The 27,322-nt window shown below is 57.0% G+C and overlaps 1 protein-coding gene across 7 annotated transcripts in view; it reads left to right on the top strand.

The window, feature by feature from the left end:
- BANP (BTG3 associated nuclear protein) overlaps nucleotides 1-9,044 on the top strand; it is a 133,328-nt gene extending 124,284 nt beyond the window's left edge. For 3 of the 7 annotated variants that reach the window (XM_067019726.1, XM_067019724.1, XM_067019725.1), the window contains exon 13: nucleotides 8,185-9,039. In XM_067019726.1, coding sequence (XP_066875827.1) covers nucleotides 8,185-8,364 — 180 coding nt within the window. In that variant the 3' untranslated portion in view covers nucleotides 8,365-9,039. Of the gene's footprint in view, nucleotides 1-8,184 lie in introns of all 7 variants that reach the window. The other 4 variants (XM_067019728.1, XM_067019731.1, XM_067019729.1 and 1 more) reach the window with 3 other exon arrangements.
- The last annotated feature ends 18,278 nt before the right edge of the window (nucleotides 9,045-27,322 follow it).

Consider the following 27,322-nt stretch of genomic DNA (forward strand, 5'->3'; position numbering starts at 1 on the left):
GGGTCACTGGTGTGTGCGTGTCGGTGCTGTGGACAGCTGCTGGACGAGGACGCCGGTCCCGGAAGGAGCGTGACCGCTGAGCATCTGAGGGGAACCAGGGGGGAGGCTGGTATCCGCCCGGCCACGCTTCTCGGCCTCCTCGACCCCCGCACCCACCAGCCTCCCGAGCCTGCGGGTGGGTCTGAGCCGCTCCACGCTCTGAGGGAAGCCCCCAGAGGAGCCCGGCCAAAGGCAGCCCCCCAGAGACCTGCGGGCTGGTAGCCCCGGGGTGGACGTCTCCAGAAATCCCTGCCGGCAGGTGCTCCCTTGCTGCCCAGGGAAGCGGTCCAGAGGGTTAAGAAGCGGGCCCGCTCTGCAGAGAAGCATCTTCCGGCTCCTTGCACATGTGTTCAGTTTACGAAGGAGAAGCAGGAGGGAAGCCAGCCGGGGACCAGGCGCCGCTTCTTCGTCCTGGAGCACACGAGGCTGGGTTTCTTCCAACCGCGCCTCGGCAGGCACGAGCAGGGTTAAGTGTGTGCGAGGGGAGAGGGAATCCCAGACCGCCCGGAACTTGAGACTTCCCAGCTGAGGGCGAAGCAGCTCCGGGAGAGGCAGCGCCAGCCACCCTGCGGTTTCCGCAGGCACCTGGGCCCGCGGAGTAGGGGAGGACACGTCAACAGCCTTCCCGTCGCACGCCACCCGCAGGACACGCGGCAGACGTGCCACGGCCGCCTCCGGGGTAAGTGCAGGCCCCCTGGGTCCCCGCCGGCTGGCAGTGGGGTGTGAAATGAAGTGCTTTCATTAGGAGGTGGGATGTGCTGGTGATAGGGCTGTCTGTGTCTTCTTCTTGTTATTAATGCATTCAGACTTACAACCAAGTCATGGCAACAAATGCAGTCTGGAAACATCTTTATGGCAAAACAAAGCATTCTGCTTTCCTGTTGACAATTCAAGTGCTGGACCGAAAGCCAGAGCCCAGAGGCAGATAAGTTTGGCGCGTAGAGATCTGTCTGTGGTCTCTGCTCGGAGGGCGCAGTCAGGGTCTCCCTCCTTCCCTCGGGCCTTCTATTCTTTGCCCAGTTTATTCTCTTTTTTTTTTTTTTTCCTGTGATATGTCCCTGGTGACAGTCTTCTGTCTCACCACCCAGGCTCGGATGTGCCGCAGACAGGCCCGATTAGCGACACTTTCTGCTCAATGTGCATCTCGTTACGGCTGTTCTGAGCAAGTGTGGAGACAGGGCTGGGTCCCCCGACCCACCACGGACGGAATGGGGGGCTCGCAGCTGCATATAACCTGTCAAGAGCCTGCACTATGGGTAACAAGCCATTTTACCAGACATGGGGCCACCGGTCTCTTCCTAACGGTTTCACTTGAGCAAGTTTCAAAGCAGGTCGCCTCCCAGTGCTTTGACGTGTCTGTTTCCCATTATACGGTCAGGCCGCCAGCAGAAGTGACAGTCGCGGTTTCTGTGCATAGACTTTCTGAACCACCCGGGAGGGCTCGTCCACACGTGCAGATGTACCCACCACCCTCACTCTAGGACCTTCATAGCATTGCAGGATGGCAGCCCCCCATGGGTTCTGGCTTCTTTTATGTGTTTGTTTTTAAATTAAAATACGAAAGCCCACCTCTTAAATGGTAAAGGAAAGATGAAAGATGAGACTTGGCAATCCTGTTTCCTGCAGAGCTGGGATAGTAACACTGATAACAATACACAGCTTCCCAAAGGCCCTGTGTGTTGTGCTTTTATTTCTTCTTATCTCATTTGCTTTTGCAACTACCATTTTCAAATGAGGAAATTGAGGTTGAGGACCTTGGCCAAGGACACATACCTAGTGCGCGGCAGAAATCTTAATCCCGGGGTTCGGATACTAAGTCCCCTGTTTTGTGCTGAAGTCGTTCGTCCCTTCCTTTGTTCTTCTCCATTATACCCGAGTGCTACCCTAGAAAACCCCCGCTAGGCAGACGGTGAGGCCCAGCTGGAGGCCTCTTAACGATGTGAAAACTTGGTGTGTGTGTGTGTGTTTAAAATACGGCAGTTAACGGGGTTAGAGCTATGTCTACCATCTACTGGTAGGTAATTCAGAGAGCCCAGAATGATGATATGAACTCAGCACTGACGTGATCTGGTGGGGAAACAGATGGAAATGCGAGCCGCTAGGAAGCATTTCTTGGCCCTTCTGCCATGTACCGCATGTGCTTCCGTAGGGCCCTGTATCCACTAAACGCTGTCACAGAGGAGAAGGCCCTGGATTGTTAGCGGGATTTCTGGGAGGGGCTCAAATGGCAGAACAGGAAGGGAGATGGATGAGGTTGGCCAGAGACCAGCCTCAGAGGTTGCTTCCCCTGAAGTGTCACTTTGCTTTGTGCAAGGATCTGGCGTGACGTACAATCTCGGGAAGCCCTTGCCACGCGATGGCAACTCAGTCTCCCCGCGTCCTGAGTGGTAGCGGAGGCAGGGCGGGGGCGGTTTCTTGGTTGTTGAGAACATGGGCAGGATCTCCCGCCCCACCGAGGATGGGGTCAGACCTCGGGGCCTTCTGGTGCCCGGGCTCCCATCGGGTCTGAACCTGGCGGTGGTCAGGCTTCCAGATTTGGAAGTGTCGGCTGTCGGGCACCCCCATCGTCTTCCCGGCTTGGACTCCGAGAAGAGGGTCCCTCCAGGCCGGGAGTTCGGTTTAAGCTGAAAAGACAGACATGAGGTGCTGGGCGGGTGAGCCCAAGCCCCGGGCACTTGCGGCTGACGTGTTATAGCTGCCGGGCGAGGGAGCCGACTGCGTTCGTCCCCGCCCCTGCCTGCAGGGATCTGTCCCGTGGGTTTGGAGTCCCATGGCGTGAGTTTTCAAGGGGGGAAGATTGCCAGGCTCCAGGCCGAGTGCTTACTTCGCGGTTCTGATTTTCCTGGCAGCGGTGTCCCAAGTCGCCAGAGTGCACAGGCCCCTGTAGGTAGGAGGGGCCCTCGTCCGCCTCCCCAGACCTGGGCCCGGGCTGCCAGCAAGGTCATGAGGCTCGATTCCTCCACCCCGAGCACCGGCCTTGGGTGCTACTGCGTCTGCCTGCGGGCGGCGGGGCTGTGGGTTTGGCCGGACTCTGGCCCCTCCACCAGGCCCCTCACTCCTTAGCTGCTGGGGGGGGCAGTCACCCTCCACGTGGGTGCAGGTCCCACTCTGTTGCTCCCCCACCCTGCCGAGTCCTCCCTCACCCGCGGCTGCCGGAGCCAGCCCCGCCTCCCCCCTGGGGACCCGCTTGAGACCCTCCTTGCTGGGAGGGCGCCCTGCACCCGCGTTTGGGGCAACGTTTCTCCTCCCCAGAGCGCCCTCCACATGCGCCCGGTGGGCCTTGTGGATGGGTGTGGGCGTCTGTTTCCTGTTCTCCTGCAGGGAGTGGCTCTGACCCCGTGGGAGCTGTGGGCCCTGCCTCCCGGGTGGGCGAGGGGCGGGCACAGCCCGCAGGAGTGGTCAGAGCGGCCCCTTAGCTCCGGCTCTGGGATCACGCCTGCTCCCGAGGGAGCGGCTTTCCTGGCTCCTGCGCGCCAGGCCGTTGCCGTCCTGGGTTTTCATCCTCACGTGAGTCTCCGTAGACGAGCGGGGCGAGTTATCGTAACCTCATTTTATGGTCACAGAAGCTGGACCTCAGCGTGGTTAAGATGCTTGCCGGGGCCACCTGGCCGGAAGCTCTGAGCCTCCCGGCACCCTGGCTGTGTGGAGAGGGTTCATCTGCCTCCCAGATGTCATCTTGAAAAAGACACAACAGATTTCTTGAGCTGTAACTTGCGTACCATTCAGTTCACTCATTTAAACAGTACAAGTGTCTGGTTTCTAGGGTGTCCGTGCAGTGGTGCGGCGCCCACCATAGCAATTTCAGAACACGTTCTTCACCCCACGCAGAGCCCCGTTCCTGCCGGTGCCCCCGGCAGCCCCGGACCCTCTCAGTGTCTCTGTGGACCTGCTGGTCTGGACGTTTACCCTGAACGGAATCAGATAATATTTGGCTTTTGTGTCTGGCCTCCTCCCTCAGCATCCCATCTTCAAGGTGCATCCACGTGGCAGCCTGAGTCTCTAGGTGAGACCCCAGCCTTTCCCGCCAGAGCCCCTGAAGACGTCCAGAGACTCAGAGGGAGGCTTGGGCTTCACCCAGGGCATTGCTTCACATTTCTTGTGGAGATCCTATGTTCTGCCCTATTCTCCATGTCATGACAAATAAACACAGAAGGCCGTGGGCCCCTGGCTGCCTGTGGCCAGATTTGCTAAGCCAGCAGCCCAGACACCTTACACCATAAATGCGTGGAACCCTGCTGGCTTCCCTCACCACTTGGACGTGAAGAAGAATTTCCACCGTTGCAAGTGTAAAAGCCATTTCCGGGAGACCCTGGGGGACATTTTCAAAATAGTGTTATGAAGTGTGTATTTGAAAGCAAACAGCCATCTCAGGCAAGATAAGTGAATATGTGTCATTTCAGGTGGACAGAGTATTGAGGACCTGCCTGAAGCACTGTGCTGTGAAGGATTCCAAAGCCCTGGCTTTGGAATTTTGGTGATTGATTGATGATGTCTGCCATGGGCTGGGGAAGGGGTGACAGTGGGCTGTGTGGTGGCTTCTGGTTGGTGCAGATTTGGTTGGAAGGGAGAAGCCTGGATCCTGGAAGCCAGGGCTGGGCACACTCAGAAGGCAAGTGTTTACACCAGCCCGTGTGTGTGTGGACGGAAGGACACGTCCTCAGGCCCAGCTGCGCGGAGCAGGCCAGGTTTCAGGAAGGCGGAGTCTGGGCCCAGGCCCAGCAGGCTGGTTTCGGGAGTCCATGAGGAGGTCATCTTCCAGGTCATCCCCCTCTGAGTAATCGAGGATTTAATAACCAGAATCTCTTGCCTCACCACATCTGGCAACGTTTGGGCCAGCACAGCGCGTTTCCTTCTTGGCCGGTGGGTCCCCGCGGAGGGAGCAGCGTGGATGGGCGCCAGCGCTGGGCCGGCTTCCAGCCCCCATCACATGCCCCGCATCTCTGAGGTCAGCGCGTTGCAGAGGCGTTACGAGCCCGTCCCCGCTCCGTCCTGCCCCTGGCGCCTCCCCTGCTCGTAATTAACGGACGGTCCTTGGCAGATGGGGCTCCTGAGGAGTATTCCTCCAACGGAGGGACAGGGGGTACAGCAGACGCCCACGGATGAGGCCGGAGGAGGAGCCCGTGTACCATCTCGGGGGGTCAGGTGTCTGGATGCTCGCCGCCAGGTCCTAGCACTTTCCTTCAATGTCCCCTTAATTATGCGTCTCCTTTATTTGTCTAATTCGTTTCTCTTGAAAGGTCTAAAAAGCACCCCAAATAGCAGATGTGACAGAGCGGGGAGGGTGTGGTCAGTCTGTCCCTGTCTGGGCTGACGAGATTGTCCTGGGGGTGTCACCCCACCGCTTCCTCACCCACGGTTTCCTCTGCTCTGCGGCGTGCAGGCAGGAGGGCAAGGCTGGCCTGAGGCTGCTCCCGGCCTGGTTAAGCGCCTGGGAGGTGTTTATCCTGTGCAGTCTGGGATGCGGGGGTCGCTACCAGCCAGGAGAGGGGACCCCAGGTGGCTGCCGCTCTCCATGTGGCAGGGTGACCTCAGCGCGGTCCCTGCCGCCCCTGCCAGGTGGATCTCGCCAGGCCCACGGGTGGGTGGGTGCGTGTCCCGCATGCCTCTGCCCTCTTAGGCCCCCGAGGGTGGGTTATGACCTTCTGTTTTGAGATGAGGTGATTCTGAGGGGCCGGAAGGTGGCCCCCAAGACTCCCCCACCCTGATCCCCAGAAGGGCAGGTGTGTGACCTGACACGGTGGAAGGACTTTGCAGGGGTGATTGGGTCAGGGATGGGAGATGGAGCGTTTCGTGGACCGTCCAGGTGGGCCGGGCATAACCACGGGGTCCTCATCCGAGGCTGCGGACTAAGCCTCTGACGCTGGGCCTGTCAGGCCACGCGGGTGTTGCGTTCCATTCCAGCCCCCAGGATGGGGCTCCATCAGCGAGTTCACGTTTACCTGCTGACATCTGGTGGATGTGAGCAGGTGTCCCGATCGGTGGCCACCCACGTGGGGCGAAGTGAGAAAACCCTCTGCTATAAAAACACTGTCCCTGAGGCGCACACCACATGGCCTGGATCCCCTGTTTACAATCCTGTTTTGTCCTCACTACTCAGCTGTGAAATGCAAACCCTCCAAGGAAGAAACCGCATGGAACGTTAACGTTTTAGGGTGGGAAGTGGCTCTCACAGGACGTCCAACTCCAACCCCTTCTGGAATGACCCAGTGCGACGCCACTTACCAGAACCCGTGGGGAGGGTGGGGGTAAAACAGCGCGGGGTGTCTGATTCAGCAGGCCTGGGCGGGCCTGGGAACCTGCGTCTCTCACACGTTTCCAGGAGGCACTGCTGCTGCTGGTCTAGGGTCCACACTCAGAGAGCCCCGTCTGGTTCACGGCTGGGCTGAACTGGGGGCTCCCCCAGCCGCTGGGTTCTCACCCTCTGGTTCTGGGAGGGACGCTCCGGGGGTGTCCCTGGGTGTCCCCAGGTGGTTCTGACGCAGGTTGCTCACAGGGTATGTGTCACGAACGAGCGATTCCACCTGCAGGACCTGACTTGTTCGAGGTCACCCAGCCTGGCGCCCGGCCTCCTGGGCTCTCTTCAGGCCATCGTCCCTTTGCCTCCGTGCCCACCAGCCTAGAAAAGATGTTCTCCTATTGGGAGCAGCAGCTGCCAGCTAATAATCCTCGTGTGGCTGTTAAAAGCCTCTCATCGCAAATACCTTCTCCAGGAGAGACAGCTGCTCCATCAGAGGTGGGAGTCAGAGCGGTGGGTCTCGAGCGAGGCGGACCCTCCGAGGCCTTCAAGCAGGATAGGTAGCTGTGCAGGTTGCGCTTTCCTGGCGAGCTCACCCTGGATGCGTTATTCATGAGAGGCCCAGGTGAGCTGGGAAGGACCCACTGGGCAGGCGCCAACCTCTCAACAGCCTCGGTGCAGCCGTGATGGAGAGGTAGGACGGTGTCTCACGTGCTCGCCTGCCTTGGCCTCCCTGGGGCCCCAGGAGAGACCCTGGGGTCCAAGGAGCTGCAGGGAACCGGGAAGCAAACCGCCTGTTGCTGCCCGCACATCAGACCACCTCCTGCAGTGGGGCCAGCGGTGCTGCTGCCTTGGGGGACCTTGAGAGAGCTCTTTTTACTTAGAGCCAGTGCCCGTGGCACCTGGTGGTGGGGTGGCCAGGTTCCCCGGGATTGGCGATGCCCTAGGCGAGGAGAGGGGACCAGGCATCTGGGAAGCTGGGTTGAAGCCCAGTGTGTGGGCGGGACGCTGCACTGTGACCTCAGGCCCTCAGTTTTCTCCACACAGCAGGGCTGTTGTGGCCGCCGGCCTATTGTAAATGGTCAGCAAAGGGCCGCTCTTGGGACGTGTCCAGGGCCAGCCCTGTGGGCCGCCCGCACCCCTCCCCCCGTGTCTGCTGGGTGAAGGGTGAGGCGAGGCGAGGGCCGCGACAGGATGAACGAAGGATGCGTTTGCTCTGCGCGGCCGCCGCCGTCCCCTGGGCAAAGGTTCTGGCCTCCCCAGGAATGTGGGGATGTTCCTGCTCGGACACAGGGCTTGTGGCGGGGGCTGGGGGGGGCGGACAGCGAGCTCCATGCCGGACTTGTGCCTTGCAACGCGGACCCCACTGCCCCTGATGGTCTGGGTGACACCAAAGAGGTGCCCCTTCCTGACAGTGGGGCCCACCCTGGCCCCACCTGCGAGTGGGGAGAACAGTGGTGAACGGTCGTTCAACAGGCGTTGAACGCGAAGCTTGGACTGAGCTCCTGGGACCCTGGGCCTCGACGCTGCGGGGCAGGACGCACCCCTCCTGGGCAGTCAGGGTGGACAGAGGGCACGGCTGGAAAAGGGCTCTGGGCTTCAGGTTGTCCGCTGCGGCGGGGGTCTGGATTTGGGGGCACAAACGTACAACCAGGAAGAGACCCCTTCCTGCTTTGGGGGAGGGATTTGTGCACCGCTTCCGATAAGGGTCTTAGCTGTCTGCACGAGCCTCCTCCACCTGGAAAAATCAAATCTACCGAACAGAAAAGCTAAATCCCGGTTTACCATTTAGAGGATTAGTGGGCCCCCCCGACCTGCACTGGCACCGCCATCGACTCCACACACCTGTTCCAAGGGCTTTGACCTGCACTGTTTAATGCTGTTCACCATACCCGGTCCTTGTTCTGCAGGTGAAGACACAGACGCCACCAGAGATAAAAACCAAAACGCTTTCCAAGGTCACGGGGTCAGCAGGTGGTGGATCCTGGATGAAGATGAGATTGTCTTACCTGAAACCCCAAACTTGTTTCGACCACACTGCCTTTTCTGGTGTTGAAGGCGTGACTCAGTCGAAGCCACACTTACAGTAGCAGAGGGCGAAGGTGGCAGACGGGGGTGCGCGAGCCCCAAACGGTGCCGGTATTTACTCCCGGTGGGTGGGGTTATCTTATGCATCATTGTAGTGTCTGATTTATCCACAGTGAATATCTATTATTTTCATAACCAGAAAAAGCGTTATAAGGATCTTTAAGAACACAGGCATGATGTGCTAATCCCGTGAGTACCGGCGGGTTGAGCAGTCACCTCCTGACAGAGGCTGGCGCCCGAAGCACTGACGGCCCCACGTGCAGCCGTGTGCTCGGGCCTTTCTGGCACACGCCATCTTCCCTTCTCTCCTCCCTTCCTGATTGAACTCTGGCTTGTCTGGGGTGACAGTGGGCTCCGTTAAAAATACTTGCAAGGCTCCCTTGTGGTTAGGGTTGGTCATGTGGCAGCTCAGGTCAAGGAGGTGATAGCCGAGTGTTCCTCGTAAGGCTTTTAAGGAAGCAATGAGTTTCCTGCTTAGAAGGGACGGACCCAGCCTGTGAGCACTGTTTACCCTTCCCCCTCCTGTCTGGAAGGCAGATGTGATGCTTGGAGGTGCAGCAGCCATCTTGTGTCATGAAGACAAAAGCCACATGCTAAGGACGGTGGAGTGGAAAGAGAGGAATTGGGTCCCCGATGGCACTGGGCCCCATTCTGCCACTGGATTTCTGCTCCATCCTAACTGATACCCCGTTCCTGTCTATTTTCTGGTCCAGTGTCTGGTGGCCACAGTATAATAAAGATGCCCAGAGCACGACAACTGTCTCCAAAAGACATCTTCTCATTTTGCTTCCTCCTTAAAGACATGGTCCCTAGCTGCTGTAGGCCTTGGGGTAAACTCTAGGACAGGCTGAGTTCAGAGCATCTGCCCTCCTGAGTGGGGATGTCCTAGCGTGGGCTTGTGGCCACAGAAGTGGTAGCCCAAGAGCAGCCTGGGGAGGTCTGCTCTGTGGGAGGGGAATCTGGCCCTGGGCACGTGGGTGAGAGTGGGGGGTAGCGGGGAGGGTGGGCTCTGGAGGCAGGCTGGGGTTTGTGGGCCAGTTCCTTGTCTGAGCTTCGAGGAAGACGTTTTCTCCTGGGCCGAATGGTGACCGAGGTCTCTGCCGCCTCACCGGCCTCTCGTAAGGATTAAATAAGACATGCAGGTGCCCACACGTGGTGTGAGTGTCCTGGGGCAGCTGTGGCAAATCGCCCCAGACCTGGGGAGTTACAGCAGCAAGCGTTCCCTCTCACAGATCTAGGACCAGAAGCCCCAGATCACCGTCACGGGGCTGGAATCGAGGTGTCGCAGGGCCGCGCTCCCGCTGGCAGCTCCGGTGCAGCGGGGGGGAGGGGGAGGGTCCCTCCAGCCTCTTCAGCTTCTGGTGACTCAGGCGTCCTGGGCTTGTGGTTGCATCACTCCAGCCTCTTCCCCAGTAGTCACCTGGCCTCTCCCCTGGCTCTGTGCCAAGTCTCTAAGGGCACCTGTGACTGCACTGAGGGCCCACTCGAATCATCGGGGTCACGTCCCCACTTGAAGATCCTCAGCTCAGTCACACCCACAGAGTCCCTTTCTCCAGGCGGGGTCACATCACAGGTTCTAGGACGAGGACCTGACGTCTCTGGGGCGTTACCGTCCCACACAGGTAGTGCGTGCTTGTTCCTGTAAGAAGGGCCTGGCTGTCCCCGGCTCCGACCCGGGTCAGCTCGGGGAACGGGTAACCTTCCCACCCTGAGTGGACGACAGGAGAATGAATGAGCTGACACCACAGAGCCCTCCGTGTGTGGGACTTGAGTCCTGCCACACGTGTGACGTGTGACAGCTGCTTTCATGTTATGTGTCCTGCACTCTGTGATTTTTCCTTCAGGGAAGATTCTATGAGTCGCCAACATATGATTAAAATTAGACTTATTTTGCAAGAAAGCATGTTCCTCACTTCTCCACCCTTCCTTTAAATAACATGAACGATACAGTCTTTACTTAAAAATGTAACAGCAGTCTATCATGTAATGCAGGCATTCTCAAAGTGGGGCCCCCAGGCCAGCAGCAGCAGCAGCACCTGGGAAATGCAGATTCTCGGGCCCTGCCCCGCCCTCCTGGCTCAGGAGCCCTGGGTGAGGCTGGCTGTTCACAGCCCTCAGAACACTGCTGTAGCTCAGGTGGCCAGCCATTTTTCTGAGGAAGCTTCCTCCCAGCCCAGGACCAGCCGCGCTGCTGGGAGCGGCTCCTCTGGTTTTGTGCATCTCCTGGGGGAGGGGCCAGCTCAAGGGGGCAGGGGACACTGGCCCAAAGGAGGGCCACCCAGGAGGCCACTTACTAAGTGGTAAACACTCGTGGCCAAGGACGTTGCATTCACATCTACTGAGACTTTGGGAAAAGGTTTGGGGCACCGTTGGCCAGGGGTTTGCAAACATGCCTGCATGAGTGTAGATCATTGCAAATGCTTATTTTTAAAAAGGAGAAAATAAAAACTCAGCATGGATTTTGGGAAACATGGACAAATTTATTCTAAAATTTATGTGGAAAGGCAAAGAACCTAGGTTGTTTTTTTTTTTTTTTTTTTTTTTGCGGTACATGGGCCTCTCACTGCTGTGGCCTCTCCCGTCGCGGAGCACGGGCTCCGGATGTGCAGGCTCAGCGGCCACGGCTCACGGGCCCAGCCGCTCCGCGGCACGTGGGATCCTCCCGGACCGGGGCACGAACCCGCGTCCCCTGCATCGGCAGGCGGACTCTCAACCACTGCGCCACCAGGGAAGCCCCAAAACCTAGAATTTTAAAGTGGGAAGAACCACTCTACCTGTTGCTAACACCTACAGAGCTGCAGCCATCAAGACAGGGTGGCGTCAGCAGAGGGACAGAGGACAGAAAATGGGGCAGAACAGAAGGCCCAGAAACAGACCCACTCAGACGTGCCCAGCTGATCGGCAATAAAAGTGCCAAGGCCACTCCCCAGAGGGACCGTGGCCTTTTCACCAACTGGAGCTGGAGTAGCTAGACATCCAGCTACCGTGCACCTCATACTAAAGTAAATGCAAGATGGGTCGTGGACTTGAATGTAAAACAGAAAAGGACAAAACTTTGGAAAAAAGAAACATAGGAGAAAATCTTCAGGACCTGGGCCAGGCAGAGAGTTCTTAGACCTGACATGCAAAGCCCAGCCCCTCCAAGGCTTGTCAGAAATGTCCTGACACCCATAAACTGGGCTTGATCAAAATGAAAAGCTTCAGCTTAGTGACAGACGCTGTGGGGAAGACGGACAGACGAGATCCAGGCTAGGGGAAGACAGCTGCAAACCACGGAGCTGACAAAGGACTTGGGTCTAGAACATAGAGAACTCGCAAAAGCCAACAGTAAATAAACAACCCAGTTAGAAAATGGGCAAAAGACATGAACAGGGCTTCCCTGGTGGCGCAGTAGTTAAGAATCCGCCTGCCAACGCAGGGGACACGGGTTCGAGCCCTGGCCCAGGAAGATCCCACGTGCCGCGGAGCAACCAAGCCCATTTGCCACAACTACTGACCCTGCGCTCAAGAGCCCGCGACCCACAACTACTGAAGCCCGCGGGCCTAGATCCCATGCTCTGCAACGAGAGAAGCCACCGCAGTGAGAAGCCCGTGCACCGCCACGAAGAGTAGCCCCCGCTCGCCGCAACTGGAGAAAACCCGTGTGCAGCAACGAGGACACAATGCAGCCCAAAATAGATAAATAAAATTTAAAAAGAGTAATCCTGAGTCTTTAAAAAAAAAAAGACATGAACAGACACTTCGTCAAAGAGAGATACGGGTGGCAAATAGGGCAGGAAAAGATGTTCAACATCATTAGCTGTTGGGGAAATGCAAATTAAAACCACAGTGAGATACCAGCACACACCTGCCAGCATGGCTACAGTCCAGACAGTGATATAGCACCAAGCGCTGGGAGGGTGCCAGGAAGCTGGGTCTCGTCTGTTGCTGGGGGCATGCAACACGGTGCAGCTCTTGGAAAAAACAGTTTGGCGCTTTCTTCTAAAACTCAGCAAGCAACCCCACAATGACACTCTGGAGGCCCTTACCCCAGGGAAATGAAGACCTGTCTTCACACGAGAACGGTCACTGCAGCTGTATTTCTAACAGCCCCAAACTGGAAACCACTGTGATGGCCTTCACACCGTGGAAAAGTAGTTGGCAATAAAAAAGGAGCGAGCTCTGTGAGTAGAGAGCTGCTCAGACACGCGCACACACGTACACACTCGTGGAGCTGGCAGAATCGGAATACGCACAGGGCCTGTACGGACCTCCTGGTTTGGCAGCTACGATGCCCTCCTCCACCCGTGCGGGGTGTTAATGCGGGGCAGGGGAAGGGGGTACGGGACCTCCTGCACATTTCTTTTCAATTCCCTGTGAATTTATCATTATTTAAAAATGAAACATTTTAGGGACTTTCCTGGCGGTCCAACGGTTAAGACTCCGCGCTTCCGCTGCAGGTGGCACCGGTTTGATCCCTGGTCAGGGAACTAAGACCCTGCGTGCCATGCAGCATGGCCAGAAAAAAAAAAAAAAAGAGAGAAAAATTAAACGTTTTAAAGAAGGGGAGAATTGAAGAAAAAGCACCACGAATTCTTGTTTTGTCCCTTTAATGTTTTTAACTTGGGGAAGTGACTAAGTCCTCTGCACAGCCAGCGTCTGAGTCATGGGGAGGCTCTGGGGACTCAGGCCCATCAGACCCCAGGGCAGGCGGGACTTTCCCGGGAAGGCCTTGACCCTGCTGAGCTCCAGGGGAGCCCTGTCTCTCGGAGCCTCGGTAACGGGTGAGTAAGCTGCCAAGTTGTCACGTGGACCGGGAGGGGAGCCTTTTAAAGGTTGTGCAGTATAGTTACGTTTGTGGCTGTTCCCATCGACGTGTACACTCAGTGTCCAGCCAGCAGGTACTCACTGAGCACCTCCTGTGTGCCAGACACGGAAGACAGAGGGAGGTGCAGAGGGGTAAAGCAGCTGGCCCCAGGTCACAGAGCCAGTGAGCGGCAGGGCGGGCATTTGAACCTGACACTGGTTCTGGAGGCCCACGCCCCACGGCCGGCCCGGCTGCCACACGTCCTGGGGCTCTTCGTCACCCTCCTTCCTCAGTGCGGACGAGTCTCGGTCCACCCGGGTCGCCCAGCTGCACTCATGGAGGGTGGCTGCGGTGAGGTGTGTCTGTGCGGTGGTGGCTCGACCGGGAAGCCCTCGGCGGGGTGCAGTCCACTGTCCTCCCCGAGTCTTGACCCGGCCCGGGCACGGGCTGTGCTGAGGCCGGGCTCCTCGGGCAGCAGAGGCCAAGAGAGTGCGGAGCCGGTCTGGTCCGAGAGTGCAGCGGTGCCTGTGGGTCCTTGGCCACCGGAGCGGTCTCCCAGCCTCGACAAGCCCTGTCCGTCGGGAGCACCGACAGGTGCCAGAGGGAGGGAAGCCCCCGTGAGCCCAGAGGCTCTCTCGCAGGCTCTGCGCTTGTCCTGCTGTGGACGGGAGGCCGCTTAGTGAAGGGGGAGGCAGCACACTCGGGGGCCTGAAACCTGGTTAGAGGCCCAGCTTTGAAACTTCCTGCTGTGTGACCTCCAGTAAGCCCCTTGACCTCTCTGGGCCCTAATCTCCAACTGACAGGCTCTGACAGGCTGTGTGTTGGGGTGCAGCAGCGTCTGCCCTCCTTTGCAGCCTGATCGAAGGTGAGCATCTGCTTCTTTCTAAGTAGCACCCGGCCTTTGTGGATGGCGTCTTGTGACCTGGTGGCCTGGCCCAGCATCACGATTGAGAGACTGTGGTCCGGATGAGAGGAAGACGTGCAGGGCCGGCTGCCAGCCCTCCCGTCGCTGTGCTGCCACGTTCCTGTGGGGGAGGGGCACCACCCTGCACCTGGACCAGCGGCAGCCCCCGGGGGGGGGTCCGTTCCCTCACCCAGGAGTTTCGTTCCCCGGCTGTGCTTCTGGTGGTCCTGGCTCAGACCAGGGTCCCTAACCCCCAGGTGCCATGGACCCCATCTCGGAGTAAAGACTTCTAAGCGTGTAAAATAAAAACTCTCTTCTGGACGTACAGAGGGGCCCAGCTCCATCGTGGGACGGATTCCCAGCAAAGTAAATCCGGTGAGTGAGGCGTGAGCTCCTCACAGAGCTGAGTGGCTGCCCAGCAGCTTCTGGACTTGGCTGCAGTGCTGAGCGCACACGATCCCACCGGCAGCAGAGGCCCAGGTGCGACAGATTCTACCCCACGTTGAGACCAGCGTTTGTACTTGAAGGAAACGCCCCAGTTCACTAAATGAAGATGGAATTTTTTCCCACCCAAGGTCATGGAGTCCTTTATCCGTCCTGGGGACGGCAGATGGACCCCCAGTTAGGCTGATTCAGAAACGACAGGGCCTGCTCATCGAAAATACAGATTGCTGGCCCCGCCCCCCCCCCCCAGAAGGTCAGATCCTGAATCCCTATGGGCAGAACTGGGAATCTGCATTTTAAGCCACGCCCCTAGGTGATGTTTTATAGCACTGAAGTTTGGGACTTTTTCGAGAATGCAGGATGGGTTCTAATAACTAAAGTCTCAGTGTGTTTCTGCTGCAGACCAGGAGCCAGATCCCCAGGCCATGGACAAATGGCCGTGAGAGGCCACCCTCCCTCCCTCCCTCCCTCCCTCCTTCCTGTCTTTCATTTTTAGGCAGTCACGCCTGTAGACATGCTTTTCTCTGTGGATGGCTGTTACCAGCACCCCTATGTTAAAAAGTTGCCTTATAGGGCTTCCCTGGTGGCGCAGTGGTTGAGAGTCCGCCTGCCGATGCAGGGGACACGGGTTCGTGGCCCAGTCCGGGAAGATCCCACGTGCCGCGGAGCAGCTGGGCCCGTGAGCCATGGCCGCTGAGCCTGCGCGTCCGGAGCCTGTGCTCCGCGACGGGAGAGGCCACAGCGGTGAGAGGCCCGCGTACCACAAAAAAAAAAAAAAAAAAAAGTTGTCTTAGAGCTTTCAGAGGTGGTGTGTTTCTTCCGGGGTATGTGGGGGCGGGCGGGGGGTGGGGGGCTTCTCCAGAGGCTTGGGAGGTGCTTCAGGCCTTTGGAGTTTCCCCAAGGGCCGTTCACAGCCGGGCTCGGGCTCGGGCCTCGGGGCTAGGGCCTCACGTCAGCCGCCACAAGAACGGACAGCAGGGAGGACCCAGTGTTTGGCCATGCAGGGTGGAGGGCCTGCCTGGGGGCCGGCAACGGACGGAGAAGCACAGTCGGCCTTTGGTTCACTTTCCACTTAATCTCTATGTAAAGCTGCGCGTAAGCTTCCTCGTCTGAAGAATGAGGATTAAATGAAATACAGATGTTCGGCCCATTACCCACGCACCAGATAGGTTCACTGTCCTGTTTTCTTCTCTACCGAGTGGGCTGATCTGGGCTCAGAGCCACACCCGGCCATTTCCTGGCAGTGAGACCCCAGTGGAAAAGGATCATTTCAAAAAGAAGATAAAATTCGGACTGTAAACAGTACAAAATGCACGCATGTCAGAGATTTTACGAAACTCGTTAACAAATGAGGGAAACGCGGAGACATCGTCCGTGTGTCCGAGGTTTCGGAGAAGTACACACGCAGGCACCAGTGAGGAACATCTGTGGATTTACACGTGGGCTGAGCTGTCCGCCGCTGCACCTGCCTCTCTGCGGACCAGAGTCCCTGCGCCGTGATCGCATCTTTGCGGGCACGGGGCTGGCAGCGTCGCCGGCAGTGAGGGCGGAGAGGCAGACGGGACTGTCTCCATTTCAGAGTCTTTGCAGGTTTCCTGACCCTGGTAGCTGTTGAATGGTCATGACGCCCCCCCCCCCCCCAGCCCCCAAGTTGTCCTGAGTGTAAAGGAAAGAGATGGAGGGAGGAAAGGCTCTGCAGAGGCTTACGTGTGTCCGGTTTGTAGAAGCCGCGGGGCTCGGGGGACACGGAGCAGCCGTGCTTTCATGTCAGCTCTTGGCTGGAGTCGTTAAAACTTACCGCCCCGTCTCCTGTCTCCACCCGCCCCCCCCAGTCCTCCTTCAGAGCGAGCTCCCTTGGCCCCAAACCCGGGCACACGGGCGCCCGTGGTGCGTTATCGCTGTTGCGCGTAGCGGGAATGCCCTCCGGCTGCTGGCAGTCACCTTTTATTTTCTTGGTCACCGGTGCCCCTTCCAAGCCAGTTGCTCAAAGCAACCAGACACCCAAGTTTCTGGCAGAGTCCCTCCCGCCGTGTGCAGAGATTCATGACGCCTGCTAGTGCCCGGGGCCGGGGCCCAGGCCTGGATGCCATCCACGGTGGGAGTGGGGGCGGGGGCCGTGGAGCTGGAGGCCCAGGCGCGGGAGCTGTCCTCTGCCCGGCGGCCTCCACCTCCCAGGGCAGCTGCCGGCCGGCCAGCGGGCCTGGATGTCGGGGCAGGCGCGCTGCTCCCAGCATCTCCCCAGACGTGCGGAGCGCTTTGAGGAAGTAGGCTTTGCCCCACTCCCCAAACCCTGGTCTTTGTTAACTGGGAAACATGGGAGTGGGCGCGGGCGAGGGCCGTGGACGCCCGCGGCTCGTTCTGGGCGCCCTGTGGGGGCCGGCTGGCGGGCTTGGGGAGCCGGCCCCGTTTGCCTGGGCTGACCAAGCCGCTCGCAGCTTTTGGCAAGCAGTCCCTCCTGGGGAGGCCGCTCACAGCGCCGGGGGCCTGGATCTCCCACCGACGGAGCCGAGGAGGCCCCTACGTCCGTCCACACGGGGCTCTGGAGGGAGAAGCCACCGGCAAAGCTGGCTCCACCTGGGTGGCGAGCCCCGGGCAGGTGGGGACATTTCCCCGCCCCTCCTCTGGCGTCCCCCCGCCTCCAGAGAGCGCTGGGTTGGCCTGACGTCCCTGCGGACGGAACAGTCCTCGAGGGTGTGGAGCAGCCCGGGCCGTCCTTCCTTGGCGGTGCCTCTGGACGTGGGCTCTCCCCGGGGTTCGACCGGGGGCTCCGGGCCCCTTGCTCTGCCTCGTGCGAGTCACAGGGACGGCAGGTGACAAACGCATGCGTGCCCCTGAGCTTTGTTTCCATCTCATGGGGTGATGTCGTTGGCCCTTTGGGGAGGCATCACTAGCTACAGGGCTGGGAGAGGAAGCCGAGGGGCTCCCCTGAATCTCAGGCGGCTGGGGGACTCGGCCGGATGTCAGTTACTAGGGTCACCTGAGAACTCATCAGTGGCAGGAGGCTGGGTGTCCCAGGCCTGAACCCCGAAGTGGAGGCGAGACTGCCCTCCCCCAACCGGGGCAGGCGCCGCACTGCACCCACAGAGCGCTCGGCTGGGCTGGCGGGGCTGGCGGCGTCCGGTGTGCCAGAAAGCGTGAGTCACCACAGCTCCGGGTGGACCTCATGGGCGAGCACAGATGGTTCCCACGCACCCTCTCTGCTTGGCTCCTGGCAGGCAGAAGGCACAGGGCAGAGGAGCTGGCGGGTGGACCTCTGCCATGTCTCTTAGGGGCTTTGGGGGCGGGGACCCTTGTCCAGGTGACAGAGGCCGAAGTGCCCCCGTGGTCTCCCGTGGCACCCACGTGGCCTCAGCCTGGGCTGGCCTTTCCTGGACCTCAGAGCCAGGAGTTTGCCTTTTGAGGTCCTGGAAAAGCCCCATGATCAGGTGTGGATGTTTTGTGCCCTCGCTTCATTGACTGGATGCCTGCCGCGTGTCCCGCACGGGTCTGTGCTAAGTGTTGCCCTCGCTAGGACCCCCGTCCTCATCAAAGCTCTCCAAGAAGTTAACCCTAGTACAAAAATTAAATTAAAAAAAAAAAAAAGAAGAGACAAGCTGAGAGAATTTAAGAGGTCTGTCCAGAGGCAAAAAGACAGAAAATAGAACCGGAGCTGATGCACCCAATGCCACATCACAGGCTGCAGATGTCAAAACTATTGATTATGGTTATTGGATGGGCAAATGCATTTAACACTCAGAAGGACATTATTAGCAGAGGAATGAAATCATCCTTGAAAGGAATTCGGCTTTGGCCGCGCGGCCTTTGCCGTCTGGCTGTGGACCGTGGTGCTGGCTTGTCTGCTCCAGTCTGGCCCTGGGCCTGTGTAAGAGTGAGTAGGTGAAATTCCAGAAATATTTAAGCATATCTATACTTTATTCCAGTGACCCCAGAATAATAAATCATTTTGTCTGTTGTTCGGCAACCTTCGAGTCCCGCCTTCCTAATCCCTAATTGGCAAAGCAGTTGCAACACCAAATTGCATAGTTCTGATGTAACTGTGTAAATATTAACATGCTAGGTCCCAGCTTTGGTCAAGTTTACTCTTTATAATTCAGGCTTTATTTTGTCAAAAGACGCCTCTTCTTTCTTATTCCACTGGCTGCTAGAGTTTCATTAAAATGTGTAAAGAGATGGAGCGGCCTCCGTTCCTCATCACAGCTGTTTCCCTCCCTTTTTTCAGTCCCACAGGGAAATAAAACAAATAGTATAAATGAACCCCCCACCCCCCCCTCCCCCACTAATTAATCATCCACATTTTGCAATTTTGTTTCATCAATTCCTCCCTCTCCTGCCCACCCCACTCTTGCTACCCAAGTCCTTAAAGCGAACCCCAGTGTGGATTTGCCCGGTGGGCCGGGACATCGGGACCCCCTTGGTCCCCTGTAAGAGCCCCTACTTGCCTTCCGCCTGGAGCTTCGGCGGCGGGTCAGTGAACCCGTGTCCGAGACTGCGGCAGGGGTTGACTGACTGTCGTTCCTTCTGCGCGCCTTAGCGACGCTTCTTTACAGAGGAGGACTCTCCTGCATCGTGCAGGATCGCGTTGGCGAGTAAAGCAGGGAGGGGGAAACCAAGCATTCATCCTGATGAACTAGCACCCTCCAAAACCCACGCGTCTGTTTCAGTGTGATTATGACGCCGGGGTTGTTCGTATGCTGCTGCGCTTCAATCTATTACAGCCTTCGTGTTTTTGATACTCACATCCATCCTTGGCCAGTGGGAACCCTCCCGGATTCTCCTGAGTCCTTTTAAATTCTAATTTTTTAATTTTAATTTTTTCACGTGGAATGCTTTTAATCTTTTGAATTTTACGTGTTGATGAGTTTGGACAGATTTCTGCGCGTGTGTAACCAGCATCACAATCGAGGTAAATCGCTTTCATCGGCCCCATCCTATGGCCCCGCCTGACCTGCTCCCTCTCACAGATTAGCTGGAATTTCCTGTGAACGGGACCATCCAGTGAGTACCTTTTGTGCGTCGGGCTTTGTTCACAGCGTAACGTTGCTGAGATCTACCCGTGTGGTGGTGTTTCGCGGAGGTTTATCCCCCTTCGTTGTGGGCGGTGGTGGGTTGTTTGGATGTTTGCGTGTTCCCGTGTTGATGGACATTTGGGTTCGTTCTAGTCTGGGGCTGTGATGAACGAAGCTGCTGTGAAGCTCCATGTACAGGCCTCCGCGTGCACTTGTCATTTTCACCTTTGGGGCTAGTACCTCGCAGTGGACTTGCCCGGTCTTAGATTGGTGTAGGCTCAGCTTCACAAGAAGCTGCCCAGCCAGCGCGGCTGCTCCCCGTGCACTTGGGCCACAGCCAGGTTCCCGAGTTCAGGCGTCGGGGCCGCGAGGAGGCTGCAGTGGGTGCGGTGCCCACTCTCGGGGTCCCCCACGGCCACGCCTGCGGGAGCCCAGAGAGGGCGCCCCTCACACGATCACCCGGACGCCTCATTGCCCCCCACCCTCGCCAGCACTTGGTACTGTCAGCCGTTTTAAACTTTTTTTTAGCCATCCTCATAGGTGTGTAGTGGTACACGTAGTGGTTTTAATTTTCATTTTCCTAGTGACTAATGATTTTGAGCATTTTTTCAGAAGCCTATCAGCAATCTTTGATGAAGTGTCTTCATTACTGATTCATTTTTTATTGGGATATTTTTCTTATTCCTGAGTTTTGAGAGGTTTTATATGTAGTCTGGACACAAATCCTGGATGAGATACATGTTTTGTGAATAATTTTCTCCCAGTCTTGGCCTTGCTTTCTCATTTTCTTAATATCTTTTTTTTTTTTTTTTTTTTTTGGTCCGCGGGCCTCTCGCTGCCGTGGCCTCTCCCGTTGCAGAGCGCAGGCTCCGGACGCGCAGGCCCAGCGGCCACGGCTCACGGGCCCGGCCGCTCCGCGGCACACGGGATCCTCCCGGACCGGGACACAAACCCGCGCCCCCCGCATCGGCAGGCGGACCCCCAACCACCGCGCCACCAGGGAAGCACTTAATAATATCTTCCGAAGGACAGAAGTTGATGATGTTTAATTTATCAATTTTTGTTATGGTTCATGCTTTTTTTGTGTCCTCTCCAAGGACTATTTGTCTATCCCAAGGTCATGAGTAATTTTTCTTATGTTTTCATCCAGAAGTTTTATTAATTTAGCTTTTATGTTTAGATCTATGGTCCATGTCAATATAATTCTTGTGTGTGGTCTGAAGTAAAGGTTGAGATTCATATTTTCTTTATATGAATATGCACTTGTGTCAGCATTGTTCGTTGAGAAGACTGTCCTTGCCGCCCGCAAATTCCTTTGGTACCTTTGTGAACGTGAATTGACTGTGTACACGGGGGTCTATTTCTGAGTCTCTTCCTCTGACCGAGCCATCTGTCTTTGAACCAGTACCACCCTGTCCTGATTATTATGGCTTCATAGTGTGCCTTAAATACCATCTTCTAAATTTGTTCTTCTTTTTCAAAGTTGTTTTGGCTATTACAGATCCTTTGTGTTTCCCTGTAAACTGTAGAACTGGTCTGTCAGTTTCTACAGAGACAGCCTGGTTGCCCTTGCCTGGGATTGGGTTGAACCTCCGGCCCAGGTCGGGAAGAGGTGCCATCGTGCTGTGTGGACTTTGCTGGTCCGTGGACGTGACGTAGTCTGCCTCTTCTCGCACTTCGGTCTCCTGGGGCTTCTCTCCGTCGTACTTTGTAGTTTTCAGCGTCGGGTCTAGCGCGCATTTTGTTAAATATGCTTCTCTAAGCATTTTAAGATTCGGTTGTAAGTGATATGTAAGTTTCTTCTTCCATTTCCAGCTGCTTGTGCTTATGCAGAGAAATGCAGCCGGTGTTCGGTATTGACCTTTACCCTGAGGCCCAGCTCATTGCTGGTTCTAGTCATTGTTTCTTTTTAATCCCTGGGGGTTATCTAGGTAGACACTCACGTTGCCCAAGAATAGAAGTTTGGTTTTTTTAATGGAAGTGTAGCTGATTTACAATGTTGTGTCACTTTCTGCTGTACAGCAGAGTGGTTCACTTATACACATGTGTACATGTTTTTATATTCTTTTCATATTCTCTTCCATTCTGGTTTATCACAGGAGATTGAACATAGTTCCCTGTGCTGGGCAGTAGGACCTTGTCGGTTATGAGAGCAGAAGTTTTACTTCTTCCTTTCCGACCTGTGTTCCCGTGTTGTCTGTCTCTGCCCTTCTGCTCTGGCCTGGACCTCCAGCATTAAAATAGAAGTGAGGCAAGTGGACATCCTTGCCTTGTACCTCACGTTAGTGGGGAAAGTCCAGTATCTCACCATCAAGGCCTGTGTGTGCTCTGGATTTTACATGGTTGCCCTTTATCGGGTCGAGGAGGTTTTATTCTATCTCTGATTGACGTGGAGTTTTTATCGTAATTCGTTGCTCAGTTTCATGAAAAGCTTTCACTGCATCTTTTGAGAGGATCTTACTGTCTCCTTTTTTCCGCTTGAAATGGGGAATTTTGTTGATAGATTTTCAAGTGTAAAACCAACCTTGCATTCCTGGGACAAACCTCACTTGTTAATTACGTGCTATCATTTTCATATGTTGCTGGAAATGATTTGCTCATATTTTGTTAAGGAATTTTGTGTCTGTGCTCACGAGGGGTCTTGGTCTGTTGTTTCCTTGTAATGTCTTTGTCTGGTTTTGGTATCAGAGTAACAGGCCTCATAATGTGGATAAGAGATCATTCCCTCTCTCTTTATTTTCTTAATGAGTTTGTGTGATTTTTAAAAATTAATGAATTAATTAATTCATTAATTTTTGGCTGTGTTGGGTCTTTGTTGCTGTGCACGGGCTTTCTCTAGTTGCAGCGAGTGGGGGCTACTCTTCGTTGTGGTGTGCGGGCTTCTCATTGCCGTGGCTTCTGTTGTTGTGAAGCACAGGCTCTAGGCACGTGGGCTCAGTAGTTGTGGCTCGCGGGCTCTAGAGCACAGGGTCAGTAGTTGTGGCGCACGGGCTTAGGTGCTCCGCGGCATGTGGGAGCTTCCCGGACCAGGGCTCGAACCTGTGTGCCCTGCATTGGCAGGCGGATTCTTAACCAGTGCGCCACCAGGGAAGTCCCAGTTTGTGTGATTTTGATGTTATTTTTTTTCTTAAGTTTCTGGTAGACTTCAGTGATGAAGCCACATGGACCTCAGGATCCAGCTAGAATGTAAATTGTTTCACCTGTTTTCAGTGTTTCTTATGGTTACTTTCTGTGTAGTCAGTTGATTCTGATTTTTTCATTTGCCACGGCAGTGTCAAGTCTGATTTCTCAATACTTGTATTGGGGCTTACAAATAAAGGTAAGAAGTGAGCTATAGGACAGGGTGTGTGCAGACATGGCAGTAATTGTGCGTTTAGATTAGAAAGACTGAAGTATGAAAAATGGTACGTGCTAGGCTGCAGTAGGAGGGGCCTACAGGTCACCCTGTCTCCCCAAACTGTTCTGTGTGGGATTCAGATGGATTCACGCTAATGGTGGGTGTGGGTCTCCTTTTTTTTTTTTTTTTTTTTTCCTGGTATGCGGGCCTCTCACTGTCGTGGCCTCTCCCGTTGCTGAGCACAGGCTCCGGACGCGCAGGCTCAGCGGCCACGGCTCACGGGCCCAGCCGCTCCGCAGCACATGGGATCTTCCCGGACCGGGGCACGAACCCGCGTCCCCTGCATCGTCAGGCGGACTCCCAACCACTGCGCCACCAGGGAAGCCCTGTGGGTCTCCTTTTGATTTGGATTCTATACTAGAGACAAAGAGGATGAGATTCGGTGACAACCAGAGCTGTTGTTTAGAAGGAAAACTTTGTTACTTGAAGCAATGCTTACCCCTGAGTTACCAGAGGATAAATGGGTCTTAAAGGGGTCTTTCCGACCCTGAAGATCAGAGTTTCTTCCCAAATGCCTCCCCTGGAAACACGTTCCAGAACATATAAGCAGGAAGCTCGTCTGTATGAATTGCGATTTCATGCTAAGATGTGTGTGTCCTGGGAAGGAGCGGGCAGGCACCCTCCACACGCTGGAGTCTGCACGTGGCGATCAGGTCATTATTGCCCGTGCCCAGGCATCGACCCTGATGGCGATTTGGGGCACTGGCTGGTGCAGCGCTCTGTAGGATGGCACTTCTTTGAAGTTTTACATTTAATCCCACCATAGAACCATATATAATGTTTAAAATAATTGGGCAGTTTAATCTCCTGTTCTCACCTCCAATCCTCCAATGAAATTCATGCTCTGGGAACTCACCCATTTTCCTGCTGCACTTACCCCACTTCACGGGCTGGCCCGGCTCCTCTGGAATGATCTCTCCACCTGCGGAACCTGAGCTTCTAAGCAAGGGTGCTCCCTCCGTGGTGTGAAAACCGTCAGCCCAGGCGAGAGGATCTTTCCCAGCGGAGCAGGGACTTCTGCCCGCACCTGTCCAGGTGTCCCTGTGCCTCCGGTGTGACGTGGGCCCCCTGCACTTCTTCACCGCCTCCGCAAAGTTGAGCAAAGCCCCTCTGGACCGTGGATTCCCAGGGCTGCCGGGGAGGAGCCAGGACCCCTGCCAGGGCCTTTCAGGGGCCTTTGCCGCCCGCTTCCCATGACTCGGTCCTGGCTCTGCTCACCCGGGCTGCGAGGACGCAGTGGCCGGGACGGGGAGATGGGGGTCGCAGTAAAAGCAAGCAGGCTGCCTGCTGTCAGTGCGTCACTGCCGCTCCGACAGCACTCAGGCTTTGTTCAGGGCCACAGGGTAACGGGGTAAAGAATGGAGGGAGCCCTTCTCTTTACTGGAGGCCTTGCACCAAGACGGACAAGTGAAACACACACCTCCGCTCCTAAAAGTCCCACTGTGCTACGCCTATCGTCTAAATAGCTAAGAATGAGTAAAGTCAGTTAATGAAAACAATTCGTAATATAACAGTAGAGTCTAAACTCCCCCAGCAATCCGAAGGTGCCTGCTCTTCTTCCGAGGAGACCTCCCGGGCAGTGAGAGCTGCGTCCGTACCCACCTCCGCCCCTCACGGTGCACGTCCGCACAGGTCAGCAGCCCTCTCGGAGCCTCGGAGCCCTCGCCGTCGGATGGGACCAAGCTCAGGCTGTCTGGGGACTTCCACCGGCTCCTCGGATGAGCTGTGGGTGGCGTCTGGCGGGCGGGAGGTCCCCACCACCCGCAGTTGCTCTCGGTCCTTCCTCCTCTGAGCCGTGATGTGCGTCTCGGCAGGGGAGGTGGGCCCGCCTTTGACATGTACTCACTGCTGAGAGCGCTGCGTCGTATTATGTCAGCTTGTCCAAGTGCCCGTTTCTCACTCTAGAGTCTTGCTTGGTTTGATGGCTGGTGCTTAGAATTCAGGCGATAAATCAATTCCTGTTCCATTGAAGGCTTTGCTTAACCAGCCGTTGAAGTTTTTCTGAGGGAATCCTTAAGTTGTTTGGTCCTTGATTTGAAAAAGCTGCCAATTTGGTAACGGAATTCTTACACTCAAAACCAGGTCGTGCTGCAGGAAGACGTTTTTGTAGCGTTCTTTTTAGTGAAAAATGCCTGTCTGGCTTGAAAGGACTGTTAGAAATGTGCGGGTGAGGGGGTCATGCGCTACAGCCCGCCACAGTCGGGCCCTGGCCTCACGGTCATACACCATCCAAATCCGCGCAGTAGGCAAGGGCGTTCTCTGGAAAACCTGCACCTCACATGTAACACGGATGATTCTGCTGTCCTATAACACATGAATTCCTAAAAATCACTGCGTCCTGCAAATTCACACAGTGAAAACCACAGGCCTTGCGGGAAAGATGGGGCTGGGGACATAGCCCTTAAAACTCCATCACTGACACGTAAAGATGAGAACCCAATGAAGGAGCACCACTTCCCATGTTCAGTGGGTGTGAACATCCCGTCTCTGCCAGGGGAGTTTGCAGGGGACGTAGGTGCGGGGGCGCTGGCTGCGGTGAAGGTGGGTGTGCCCAGCACAGGGGCCGCGGGCTTGGGGGGTGTGCGCGTCTGTGTTCCCGCCAGGCTCTGTTCAGCGGGGTGTCCGAGCTTCCCAGTGTTTCCGGAGGGCGAGATCGTGCATGAGAAAAACAGGCGATCTGTCTTATCTTCAGACTGTTCCCTAATACACCAGTCGTGTTGAATAAATTTGCGTTTTCACAACGGGCATTGCGGCAGGGCTTGCTGGGGGGGAGCTGTCTGGGCCATCCTGGGTCGAGTCTTTGTAAAGTGAAAAGTTGACACACGTCAGCCTCCCCCATTGAATACATTTTAAAATGACCGCTTTTCTCTGCCAGACACTGTTGAAAAAACGAAAAGCAAAACAAAACAAAGACTTGGAGTGTTGGCTAAGCCTGTGACCCGTCCAGACGCAGACGGGGGCTGGTTAGTACCCCCCCCCGCCCTCCCCTCGCCGGGGGGTGGGGGCAGCGCTTCCCTAACCACCCTTCCTGGATCTTCTAGCTTTGGGGCAAGCGTGGTTTCACATTTCGCCCCTCCCCTCGGCACGAGTGTTGTGCAGACGCTGCGGGATGAGGCTGGCGAGGCGGAGCGAGGGCGCTGGGGGCAGCTGTGCCTGGTGGGGCGTGGGAAAGCGGAAACAGGAGGCAGAGCCGTCCCCGCCGGGCGTCTCGGTGGGCGCCCCCTCCAGGAGGGGCGCGTGGGACAGGGGCCAGCCGTCGGCCTGTGCACTGCTGACGGGCACGTGTGCTCCCCCGGACACAGCTGAGGTCAGATTCCCTTCTGTGACCTCCTGGGAGTGGGTGTCCCCAGCTGCCCACACGTGGCACGCTTGGGCCAGGCAGGACGCAGTGTGCGCCTGTCCCCCATCCGTCTCAGGGGAGCTGAGGACGGTGGTGCTTGTCCTTGGCCCCGAGGGGCCCCGTCAGCTGGGAGGACACGTCCAGCCCCTCTCCCTGCTTTGCACCGTGGCCCGGAGTTCCGGTGCTTCTCAGTCCCCCTCGGCCACGCTTCGGGGCTCAGCCTCCGCGGACCGGCCTTGCCGATGACTTCAGCCAGCTTGCGCTCCCTTGCGGTAACGTCACAGCACCACGGCCTGCTTCCCGTCCCAGCTCAGAGCCGGGAGGTTCTCGGGGCCCCGGGGGCCCTCGGCCCTCGCCTGGCCCTGCCCTCGGGCCTCCCCGGCCACAGCAGCCACCCTCCCTCCCCAGGCATTCCTCCACGGGCGCTCTGCCGGCCGCGCGCTCCACGCAGAGCAGGGCTCCCCGCGGGCCTTCGGCCTCCCTGCGGGCCTTCGGCCTCCCTCACCCCGTTCCCGGCGGCACTTGCCAGGGGGTTTTCTCTGTGAAATCAGGACTGAAAGCAGTGAACACTCAGGTGCTTCGCAAATGTGACTGTTACGTCTGGTGTCTGTGCGTGTGTGCCTGCCCTTCCCAGACGGATCTGAAGAGCTTCAGAAGCCGGGCTGGCGGTCAGCGGCGGCGCTGGTCGCAGCACGGCCAGAGGGCAAGTTGGGGTCCAGTCCCATCTCGGCCTCGCGCTAGGGTGCGGCCGGCCAGGGTGTCCGGCTGGGGCAGCGGCATCGTGTCGGGCGGAGACTCTGGCCCCCCGGCCCTGTGGCCGTGCGCGCTGGGTGAGCCTGAACCTCAGCCCTGCACCTGTGGGGGCTGGACCAGTGCCTGGCGGGCAGCACCGCGCGTGCGCTGGCCTCCTCCCTCGGCGCCCGGCCCGGGAGGTCCCGCTCCCGCGGCTGGCGGGGTAGCGGACCCCAGGGATGTCCATTACCAGACCACCCCCCCGGAATCCGTGGATACGCCGTGAGGTCCTTGCGGGTGTGACCAAATTAAGGGCCTTGAGATGGAATATCCAGGTGGGTCTGGGTCAAC

The sequence above is a fragment of the Kogia breviceps genome, chromosome 18, assembly GCF_026419965.1.
Source record: "Kogia breviceps isolate mKogBre1 chromosome 18, mKogBre1 haplotype 1, whole genome shotgun sequence".
Classification (NCBI taxonomy): domain Eukaryota; kingdom Metazoa; phylum Chordata; class Mammalia; order Artiodactyla; family Physeteridae; genus Kogia; species Kogia breviceps.